The following is a 12,476-nucleotide window of genomic DNA, read 5'->3' on the forward strand; positions in this document are numbered from 1 at the left end:
CGCAGAAAAGGCCTTTATCTTTTTGTCATAAATATGCCACTGCAAAGGGCAGGCACCACATAATTTTGATGAGTACTATATATATATATATATATTTAATTGTATATGCTTGTATGTATTACATTCATTTCATGAACTGTTGTCTGAAAATAACTTGCATCCTCCCATTTTCTCCACCTACTTTTCTCCTCCCATTCCTTCTATAGGAAGTGAACATCTAGTATAAGGGTACTGGAATTTTCCTATTCTTAATTATTCAACCATCTTTTATTTTTACTTCTTTTTCTGCTGCATGCAGGCTATGCAGGAAGAACAGCAAACACAGCCAATCATCAAGATTACAACCACTGAAGATGAAGTGACCAACTACTATGAGATGTTGGATGAAATGCACAGGTGGGATGGAAAGTAGGAATTATGACATTAAACCAGTTATGTGGTCATGCACATTTTACTTTTTCACTTGTTGATACTTTCATCCATACTTCTAAGTCAATGCATGTTGAATGTCAACAACTAGCACATTAGAATTCCTTTTAAGTAGCTTGATAACAATGGATTTTCAATACCTGTGTTTCATACAGTATATCAGTATCTTATGTTTATTGTACTGATTCTAAAAAACTCTCTTATATTTACTATGTGCCTCTTGTAACCTTTATGCTTCTCATCCTATTCTTTCAACATGGGTAACTTAAAATTTCTTTTTATTGTAAATAGGACCTATGAAAAGTACTGGCAAAGTCCTAATAGTTTCTTCTATGTATTTAGCTTCATATAAATGTATGTATAAAGGACAATCCCTTCCAATACTTTTTCTGTATACCACCAGTGCTGTCCCGGAAATAAACCCAGACACTCCCTGGGATGCACCTATGGCCACCAAAACTGTCACAGTCAGCACATCCTCAAGGTCAGTCTAGTTGTGACAGGCGTCAACACTTCATGTAAATAATCCCCCATCTTGTCCACTCCCTGCTTCACATTAATCACTCCCCCAAAAATTCCATCTACATGCTATTTCCTAGTTTGCTCATTCCTTTGATCATATAGTTCCTGACCCTCCTATCATCATTCCCTATAAAAAGAAATAGAGCAAACTACTACATACATACTTGTGTGAGTGGTCACTGGAGGCAACTGTGTTGCAAATGGAAGGTGCCTGGTTCAATTCCTGAGCAGTGCCAGCTTTTCAGTGATGATCCCTATCCAGCATGGTGTAGTGAGTAGTATCCCATAGTGGTGCATACTCCCAGACCAGCCCTCACCAGGCAGGGTTGAAGGGAAGATGTGTGAGTCATCACTGGAGGCAACCTTGGTATAATCAGTAAGCATGCCTGTCCGACAAGTGGGAGGTCCCAGTTTCAGTTCCCCAGCAGTACCAGCTTTTCAGTGACTTTCCCTATCCAACAATACTGATTCATCCTCTAACACCCTCAGTCTCCACAAACACCCTTTTTATTCTCTGTATCATCCACCAGTCTGCCTTCTCATCATTTCAGCTTCTCTTCTATTCTTTTTCCTTCTTCAAACATCCTTTTTTGGCATGCTTAAATCTTCTTTGCTTACTCAACTTCATTCCACATCTACTTTTTTTCCATTCTCTGCACTTCCTCAGTTCCTTGCATGTATCTAAGATTTCTATTGTATGGATAATGCCAGACTTAAGCTTTTATTTTAGAATCCTATTTTTGTACTTGAGGCAGGGTCAGAGGGGGGATTAAAGGAGTTAGTGACAGAGTTTGGGAAGGTATGTAAAAGAAGAAAGTTGAAGGTAAATGTGGGTAAAAGTAAGATGCTGAGATGTACAAGAGGAGAGGATGGCAGCAATTTGGAAGTAAGTCTTAAAGGAGAGTGGCTAGAGGAAATGGATAGCTTTAGGTACTTGGGATTGCATGTGGCAGGAAAGGGAGGAGTGGTCAAGGTAAATTGTATATTGAGAGAAGTAAATAAGTGCCTTTGGAGGATTAAATGTGTTATGAGAAATAGGCATTTGGGAATGGATGCAGGGAGATTATATGAAAGGATGATTGTGCCAACAGCACTGTATGGGGCAGAGACATGGAATTTAAGAGAGGTAGAGAGGAGAAGTTTAAATGTGTTTGAGATTTAATATCTGAAAAGTATGGTAGGGTTACAAGGTTGGATAGAGTTAGAAAAGGGGAGATGAGGAGGAGAGCGGGAGTGGAAAAGGAGATGGGAGATAGGGTTGATGAAAAAGTAATGAGATGGTTTGGACACATGGAATGAATGAGTGAAGAAAGATTGGTAAGAGGTGTGGAAGGCAGAGGTGAATGGAGTAAACATAAGGGGGTGACTGAGGATGAGATGGATGGATGAGGTGAAAGGGGTGTTAAGCAGGAGGGGGATGTTTGTTGGGCAGGAAAAAGGAGAAGGCAGGAGATAGGGGTGAGTGGAGGATGGGTGGGTATGAAATGGATGGGGGTGGGTATATGCCTTTTGACTTTGGCTACCTTCCTGGTAAGGGGGAAAAAAATCCCTTGATATATAGATAGATCTCTCACCCACATTCCCATATTTTTTCAGGCAAGCCTGCAGTACTTTAGATCCCTTGATTAAACCAAAAAATATCAAGTGTGATTTTACAAATGACCAGAAGTCCTCATTGTAATCTTTGATTTAGAGATAGTAAAGTTTCTATGCTGTATACATTCATGGAGTATGTTTTAAGCAATTATTTTGTTGTATTACAGTATTATTGTGTTTTAACCTCCCTGTCTATAACTGTACTTGATTCACATATGCCTACTGTATGTATCTATCATTTATAGATATAAAAAAATTCAGTTTACAACTGAGAAGTTACTGCAATGTTACATAACTGTAGTTATTGACTTTAATTACATATGTCACAATATGGTATCATAATGTTTGTGCTTGCAGATTTTTTGTAAATCTCTTAGCCAGATACATGATAGTTATAGTAACTAGGTATTTAGTCATTGATTAGTCTGGTGTAGATTTAAAGAGAATCTTGTAATACAGTCCTGTATGTAATGAATTCATATGAAGTATATTGTCACATAAAACATCCTTTGGGTACTAATGAAAATATTTTCCTTATGTTCAGGAAGAAAAGAGCACCTGAGAAAGAAGCCTTGAAGGTTGACCTTCGTCAGGAGAAGATCCAACATATGCGTGAGGGACTTCAGTCACAAAATATGACCAACCAGATACGAGAGAAAGAGAATTTGAAGGCATGGAAAGGAGCTGTAACTCAACAGGGATATGGAAATCCAAAGCAGCAGCAGCAGCAGGGATATGGAAATCCAAAGCAGCAGCAGCAGCAGGGATATGGAAATCCAAAGCAGCAGCAGCAGCAGGGATATGGAAATCCAAAGCAGCAGCAGCAGCAGGGATATGGAAATCCAAAGCAGCAGCAGCAGGGATATGGAAATCCAAAGCAGCAGCAGCAGGCCTATGACAGTGGTCATGAGAGGTAAGGAAGTTCTTGTTGTAGGTCTAAGTAAACTTTATGGAATGATTGCTGTATTAAGATCTGTGAAACGAATGGACAAAATTGACAGAGATCCCTTAATTGGAGATAGGAGTGGTCTGAAGACATAACAGATAAGATATAATAGGAGGTGGGGTGGTGACGGTAGTGAGAACTAAGAAAGGACAATCTATGTGCTTAACCCATTAAACTACGATGACAAGATTCTTGTCATTTGGTCAAATAAAACAAAAAATCATAAAACACCAAGATGTTTGATCAAACATTTTGGTGTTTTATGATTTTTTGTTTTATTTTACCAAATGACAAGAGTCTTGTCATCGGAGTTTAATGGGTTAAATGACAGCTGAATAAAATAAAATCAATGTAAATTAGAAAAGAGAAAGGGTGCAATTGATTAGCAATACTAAGAGTTCAAAAGAGAATAAAGAATGTCATGATTTCCAGACAATTCAGGTTCCATTGCATATATAATGATAAAAAAAAATTGCCTCGAGTTTCACGAAGTGGAAAACCCATCCCCACAATGGCTGGCAACAGTCCTTGGGCCCTCTTATAGGTCTCTCTGGGAGTAGTTAAAGAAGGGGATTTGCTGGTTGTCAACTCTCCATGTGTGAAAGGTTTAATAAAGACAGTTGATGTTGATAGAAAGAGATATTGGGCCTAGTTCAGACATCAAGTGTCAGTACCTTCTGATGGAGCTGAAGGGGTTGATGGGTTTTTGAAAATAGGCAGCTTTCCTGTCCCTCTTGCAGGATCACTACAAATGGGTTCCTATTATTGGTAACTATGCATCTGTGTGTATCAGATTCTCTCTATCAGTGTGTGTGTATATATAATATATATATAGATATATATCATATATATATATATATATATATATATATACACACACACACACACATATATATATATATATATATATATATATATACACACACACACATATATATATATATATATATATGCATACAAACATATACAGGATTTTTCCCCCTTACAAGGGGGGTAGCCAAAAAGAAAAAGACACAAAGCCATTCCCACCCATTCCATTCCTAAATACATTCCACTCCCCTCCACCCTCCCTCTTATCTTAGCACCTCCTGGATGATGGGTCATCCCTGCACCTTGTCCACTGCCCTGGGTCAGAGGCAGTGTCGCAAGACACAGCACATCCACAGCAAGGCCGCTTCATTAAATCAGCAACCCTCCCTCTCCATCCCCCCTTGCAGAAAAGGAGAAGACGGGGAGAAATCCCTTTGGGCTGCGTCAAATTGTTCTCACATGTACTACCTCACCCCCCATACCCGTCTGGGGTATTGGCTGCATGTTGTTATGGCAAAGTAGCATGCAGTTGATACTTTAGGGTCTATATGGGGCGCCCCTACAGACCAGAGCCACACATCATTTTGTCTGTGATAGAGGAAGACTCTGCTCACAGAGAAATGATGAAACTTTTACTATAGCTACTGTCCCTCCATTATGCTGTCCCCCAACCCCTTGTTGCTGTCCTGTACCATTTCTCTGAATTTCATTTCCTTGTTTTGCCTACCCTGTGGTGGGGGGAAAAGAATACTGCCACCAAGTATTTCCACTTGGATCGTAAGAGGCAAGAAAAACGGGACGGGGATTGGGACCAGGCATCCTTCTCCCTGTAGCCCCACAGGGGACATTCCTAAAAAAAAGTAAAGGCAAAAGAGGGTCTAGGAGTTTTCTAATCAATCAATCAATATATATATATATATATATATATATATATATATATATATATATATATATATATATATATATATATTATATATATATATCCACATTTACCTCAGACAACTCACTCTCTCCATTTCTAATCTTAACACATGCTCTACTACTCTTGTAAACTCTTGACTGCTCTTAAAAGCTTTCCTCCTACCCCATATATCATCAGGGATGTGTTATGTCACCCTGGCTGTTCAATTTATATATGGATGGGGTGGTGCGAGAGGTAAATGCAAGGGTAGTGGGTCAGGGATTGGAGATGGTCAATGAAAATGGAGAAATATGGAAGATAAGCCAGTTGTTGTTTGCTGACAACACTGCACTTGTAGTAGGATCAGAGGAGGGATTGAGGAAGTTAGTGACATAGTTTGGGAAGGTGTGTGATAGAAGTTGAAGATAAATGTGGGTAAAAGTAAGGTGATGAGATGTATATGAGGAGAAAGTGGCAGCAGACTGGAAGTGAGTATTAAGGGAGAGAGACTGGAGGAATTGGATAGTTTTAGATACTTGGATGTGAATGTAGTGGGAAAGGGAGGAGTGGAGGTGGAGATAGAATGTAAATTGAGAGAAGTGAGTAAATGCCTTGGGGGATTAAAAAGTGTTATGAGAAATAGACATTTGGGAATGGATGCTAAGAGATTGTATGAAGGAGTGATGGTGCTGACAGCACTGTACGGGGCAGAAACATAGAACTTATGAGAGGAAGAGAGGAGGAGTTTGAATGTGTTTGAGATGAGGTGCCTGAGAAATATGATAGGGGCTAGATAGAGTGAGAAATGAGGAGGTGAGGAGGAGAATGGGGGTGGAAAGGGAGTTGGGAGATAAGGTTGATGAGAGTACTGGGATGGTTTGGACACATGGAAAGAACGAGTGAAGAAAGACTAGAAAAAGAGGTGTGGAAGGCAGAGGTGAAAGGAGTGAACATGAGGGGGCAACTAGGATGAGATGGATAGATGGGGTAAAAGAGGCATTGGGAAAGAGGGGAATGTCTGTTGAGGAAGGACAGGAGAAGATAGAAGATGGGGGTGAATGGAGAATGGCTGTGTATGGATGATGCTGTGGTGCATGAGGGGGAGTGAATGGGGGATGGGGGTGAAGGAGTATGTGTGAAAAATAAATTGATGCAGCCTGAAGGGATTTCTCCCCATCTTTTCTACATGAGGGGATGGAGAGGGGGGGGGGTTACCGATTTAATGAAGCGGCCTTGCTGTGGAGGTGCTGTGTCTTACGACACTGCTTCTGACCCAGGGCAATGGGAGAGATGCGGGGATGATCCATCATCCAGGAGGTACCAAGGTAAGAGGGAGGGAAGAGGGTGGAGGGGAGTGGAGTATATTAGGGATAGAATGGGTGGGAGTGGTTTTTATGCCTTTGTTTTTTGGCTACCTCCATTGTATGGGGGAAAAAGCCTTTGGTATATGTATGTGTGTGTGTGTGTATATATATATATATGTATATGTTATATGTATATATTATATATATGTATATGTATATATATATGAATATATATATATATATATATGAATATATATATATATATATATATATATATATATATATAATATAAATATATACATATATAAATATATGTATATATATATGTATATATATGAATATATATATATATGAATATATATGTATATATATATACATACATATTTATATATATATATATACATATATATATAATGTATATATACATATATATATATATATATATATATATATATACAGATTGACCTCTCATTAACAGACTACAACGGAGGTAACTGTGTCCGTTGATGTGAATAATCCGTTGATTTAGAGTGGTTTTTGGGTGGCATAGTGATTGCACAGCACTAAATAACAGCACCAAAAACACCGAAAACACAGTGAAAACACCGCAAACACAGCTAATTAATGTCCGTTAATGAGAAGTCAATCTGTATATATATATATATATAATATATATATATATATATATATATATATATATATATATATATATATATATATATATATATATATAAATGCCCCATGTAGTGTTTGGATGTTAGTTCTTTATCCTAAATGTATGTGTCCCCTTCTCCACAGGGGACGTGTCACGCCTACTACTAACATGAAGGCTGCCTCAGACCTGCGGCAGATGCTGAGGACTTCCAATGTGGACCGCCATTACAACAGTGGTGGTGGTGGTGGCAGCACTGGTGGTGGTGGTGGACGTCAGGATCAGCACCGCATCCAACAGCAGTCTGCACCTGCACAGGGGGACGAGCAGCAACAGTCGGGACCATTCAACTTCAGGCAGATGCTGAGGAAGACCAACTATGCCCCTACAGAGACAATGAGGAAACGACGCCAGAGGGAGGGCAGTACTGTCAATGGGTACGGCCCAGAATACGACATGTGAGTGGACACACTAGTCATAACTTTCCCTCTCCCCTCAACTCATCTGTTCTACCAGAATCAACAAGTGTGAGTGACACCTCTAGCCATGATTGTGTCACACCTGACCTATGTGATGATGACTTGAGAGCTGTCACCTTGGACAATGCCAGTATCCTCAGCAGAGAATATAATACAGATTCCTCTATAGATAGTCTGCTCTCCAATGGCTACATAAATTCAAACCCTCATTTTACTACTGGCTCTTCAGACTTCTCTCCAAACATGCTGCCTTCATCTGCTGGCACTGAAGCCCTCACTATGAATACCATACCCTCACACAATGCCAACACAACATTTACACAAATACAGCAAGTTACATTACCTGTTGTATCCTCACCTCCCTCTCCTACTACTACCATCCTTTTCCAGATGGCTGTTTTATTACCTGTTGTATATTTTCTACTTAATCTAATGAGCTATCTATGACCTCAGTTTTTCTTTGAGAAAGTGAGAAATGGAAAGGAAGGTGAGTACACACACACATATTAATCTTAGGGATATATTTTGGACTTGTTAAAGATCAATTTCAAGGACAAATTAAAAGCAAGAACTGTCTAATGTTTCTGTGAATGTTATTTTGTGTGTTTAAGAGTGTTTACAGTTTGTTACATATACACTACACAACATCACACAACCACAGCCGGGACTGCTCGGACAGACAGTCTAGGGAACGACAACAACAACAACCACAGCCCCAAGGATGCAACCAGAAACCCTTAACTGCATCATTTATACACATACATACACTAAAGGCAATCATCCCTTTATAAGTTGGCTGGCTAAGTTAAAGCACACACTCTTATTATAAACAAATAATACCCATTTGACTACTCCTCCCATCTCAGCACCTCAGGGATGATGGATCACTCTGTTCCTTACCAGATTAATTGGGTCAGAAGAAATGCAGTGAGGCATAGCTTTTCCAAAACAAGGCCCAAATATAAGGCCTGAGTTACAGAATGCTACTCACAAATCTTCTGAAACCTATACCCCCAGCACACCACATCTCTTTAAAAAAACACATACTTTTATGTATAAACAAACACTATTTTCAAGATCAATCAATTCCATCTGTATGCATTCCCAGTTATAAACTCACAAGAGAAAAATTTCCTTAGACACATACAAGAACCACATTAGCCCACCTACACATAGTTCACCATTGAGAAGACACAGAACATAAAATCTCATACTGCCATTCACATACAATCTTATACTGCCATTCACATACAGTTTAGATAACAATATAGTCTCTGAGAGACCTAAGGACCAACCTAATGGCCACAACTGGGGCTGTGGGTTTCCTGCAAAACAGACAGAATAGAGACCATTGACTGATTGATTATAGTTTGGTTGTGAAATTGTCCCACTATAATGAAGGCACAGTCAGTGGTGACAGGGATTGCAAGGGGAGAGTATGATATTGACAATGAAATAAGTGATGAAGCTTTGTTTGTCTTTTGCTGGTTTGAGGTTTAAAGCTAACTAGTCATTTGTTCTAATATTTAAGTCTTTATTGTTATATGTTCCAACCAACATTATTTTACTGTAAGGAGCGACATCTGTGATGCAAATATCATTACATGCATCTCTCTAGATATGTAACTCTTTATTCTTCTTAAAATAGCATACCACATTTTATAATTTTTTGCCAATGCAGTTGTTATCGTAAATACATCCATTCAATCTTTAATATAAAAATATTTATTTGTTCATGCCATTAATTATGCTTTTCTTGCTATAATCATTTCACAGCTGGTGGCTTTGTGATGCAATATTTAAAATTTCCATAATCTACTGTCATTCATGAACAAGTATATTGTTTCAGCAAGCTATCTATTCATTCATGATTTCAGTCTTGATATTACTATTCAGACAGCTCCAGTCATTTTGGCAGTAGTTGAAAATTATATATTACTTATTTGCAGTGGTTTACAATAGAAGTGTCCAGCAGGAAACTTTGCAGTCTGTGCTGAAGACTGATGCAAAATAAATATATGAATCAAATCAAATTATTTTTCTAATGTATTATATCAAGAGGAAACAGTTTTTTCTATTACTGTAAACCACTGCAACTTCATATAAATTTGGTCAGTATAAAAATCTATTCCACTGCATCTGTACTTTGCTTAGACTGAAAACTTGATTATGAGAGAGACCGCTTATGTTATTCTGTATTCCAATCTTTGTATGCCTACAGGCAGTTGACATGGATATTACTAAACTGTACCAATTAATATGTGTTTTCTTACCCATTGTCTTGTTACCATCAACACATTACCCATTTTCTTTTGTATTCCCTGTGATGTGCAAAAAAATATAAATGAGTAAATAAACAAACAAATAAATAATAATGTTATTGAACAAAGTGACAATTGCAGAGTTTGTGCTACCCATTTGCCATGTTGCCATTGTCAATTTATATCCATGTGTGTCTATCTGAAATTGGCACCATATTGTCACACTGGCAAAGACACTTGTATCGCCAATAGTGACTGGAAAATTTTGTCTGTTTCACTGCAAATTACCACGGGCTGTACATATACATATACCAAGGCTTTTTCCCCCTTACAAGGGAGGTAGCCAAAAAGGAAAAGGCAAAAACTCATTCCCACCCATTCCATCCCTGAATACACTCCACACCCCTCCACCCTCCCTCTTATCTTAGCACCTCCTGGATGACGGGTCATCCCTGCACCTTGTCCACTACCCTGGGTCAGAAGCAGTGTCGCAAGACACAGCACATCCACAGCAAGGGCGCTTTATTAAATCGGCGACCCCCCTCTCCATCCCCCCATGCATAAAAGGAGAAATCCCTTTGGGCTGCGTCAAATTTTGCTCACACATACTACCTCACCCCCATATCCCCCCGCCCATTCCACCTCATGCATTACAACATCATCCATATACAACCATTCTCCATTCACCCCTGTCTTCTGTCCTCTCCCGTCCTTCCTAAACAGACATTCCCCTCTTCCCCAATGCCCCTTTCACCCAATCCATCCACCTCATCCTAGGATGTCCCCTCATGTTCACTCCCTCCACATCTGCCTTCCATACCTCTTTTACTAGTCTTTCTTCACTCACTCTTTCCATGAGTCCAAACCATTCTAATACTCTTTCATCAACCCTATCTCCCAACTCCCTTTCCACCCCTGTTCTCCTCCTCATTTCTCACTCTACCTAGCCTAGTAACCCCTATCATACTTCTCAGACACCTCATCTCAAACACATTCAAACTCCTTCTCTCTTCCTCTCTTATGTTCCATGTTTCTGCCCCATACAGTGCTGTTGGCACAATCACTCCTTCATACAGTCTCCTCTTAGCATCCATTCCCAAATGTCTATTGCTCATAGCCACGGGCTGTAGTTGATTAAAAAACTCGACCCAAGTAGAAATTTGTGCATCTGCAGGAATCAGTGGGAGTTGGTAACTCTGAAAATTATGTCTTCATGCAGTGAACTGTCCCATAGTTCCAGTTTCAAAGTCCTACATCATGAAGATTGTGAAATCTGTGTCTAAGAGGTTAAGCAATATATTAGCCACAGTGGCTACATAAGGTCCACTGTGGCCAAGATACTTTTTCAGCTATTAGTCACAATGGCTAAAAGGATTCTAGGGCCAGTGCTAACCTTGCAATAAAGTTCTGCTGGGAGATTCTAATTGCAAAGAAGTCAATTGGGAGGAATAGGAAGCATATGAAAAAAAAAAAAATCCTTATCAAATACCCTATTAAACATTGCAATGGACAGTACAATGACCCAATGGCTAAGACATGACAAGAGTATGAGACAATGGTCAATGAGATTGGACTTGCTACTTACCAGATGTTACTAGCTTCCTAAAATATCTTTGTCCTATAGGAAAAAATGACCATGTACCATTTGATTTCCAGCTGGAATATAGAGTACTAAAGCCAAAATGTTAGTCTTACATGCAGACAAAACCAAATTTGGAAATGTGAACTGCAGTCTGAGAATTCTTTTTTAAGAACCCAGCTGGGAGAAATTCATGAATACTTCCAACAGTGAGAGAAAATGGGACATTTATCTATATCTTAACAAATTGGATGGGAACATGTACCATGAATTAGTAGAAAGAAAAAACATAAAAATTATTGGTTTAATAAAGACAGATTGCTAAAGAAGCCAGAGATAAATGGAGGAAGAGAGGAACCATCAGAGCTAATAAAGTGGTAAGGAGCATATGGCAGAAGGCACGTAGCTGTGGCCGCAACCATAACCTTTGCCCTGTGTACCTGGACTGTTGGGAAAGGCTGTTGTTGTTCCCTAGACTGTCTGGCCTAGCAGTCCCACCTCCCTGAGGAATGCCATGGCTGGAACAGAGTTTTCCCACAAATCCTTTATAGACTGTATATCGTGTTGTTGGCATGCGTGACTTTGTACAATGCAATCTTCCATAATGTCTTGTTTATAGGGTGAAGTGTTCCATTCTGGACAGTTATCTGTTGATCAAGTGTCTTCTGGTGGCTTAGAAAGGCTGGATGGTGGCCGCACTGCAGTCTGGCCAGGTGGATTCTGTCCTTTCAGGGGAGAGAGGATTCAGAGGAATGGATATCAGGGGATCTGGAATGCAGCATTGTATTGTCTTTCAGTTTGTTGGAGCAGTGAGTGGGATAGGTAAGAGTCACTGCTAGAAATCAGTGCTAAAAAAGAATATAAGCAAGCTAGAAATAATTATACAAGAACCAAGAGAGAGGCAAAAGGGAACTTTGAAGAGAGTATCCACTCTATTTTCACTGAAGAGTGTGATTTTGTAGGGCCAGCCACACACTTGCAGTTTAAACTGATAGTT

At 39.3% G+C, this 12,476-nt stretch overlaps 1 protein-coding gene across 2 annotated transcripts in view; it reads left to right on the plus strand.

The window, feature by feature from the left end:
* The window catches only part of ninaC (STKc_myosinIII_N_like and MYSc_Myo21 domain-containing protein ninaC), a 68,336-nt gene extending 60,581 nt beyond the window's left edge, over positions 1-7,755 (plus strand). The window contains exons 29-32 of one of the 2 annotated variants that reach the window (XM_076178331.1): positions 299-396; positions 833-913; positions 3,092-3,460; positions 7,307-7,755. In XM_076178331.1, coding sequence (XP_076034446.1) covers positions 299-396; positions 833-913; positions 3,092-3,460; positions 7,307-7,622 — 864 coding nt within the window. In that variant the 3' untranslated portion in view covers positions 7,623-7,755. The remainder of the gene's footprint in view (positions 1-298; positions 397-832; positions 914-3,091; positions 3,461-7,306) is intronic. The other variant, XM_076178332.1, reaches the window with a different exon arrangement.
* Positions 7,756-12,476: the final 4,721 nt, after the last annotated feature.

The sequence above is a fragment of the Oratosquilla oratoria genome, chromosome 41 (genome assembly GCF_046742065.1).
Source record: "Oratosquilla oratoria isolate Oo_2021 chromosome 41, ASM4674206v1, whole genome shotgun sequence".
Taxonomy (NCBI): domain Eukaryota; kingdom Metazoa; phylum Arthropoda; class Malacostraca; order Stomatopoda; family Squillidae; genus Oratosquilla; species Oratosquilla oratoria.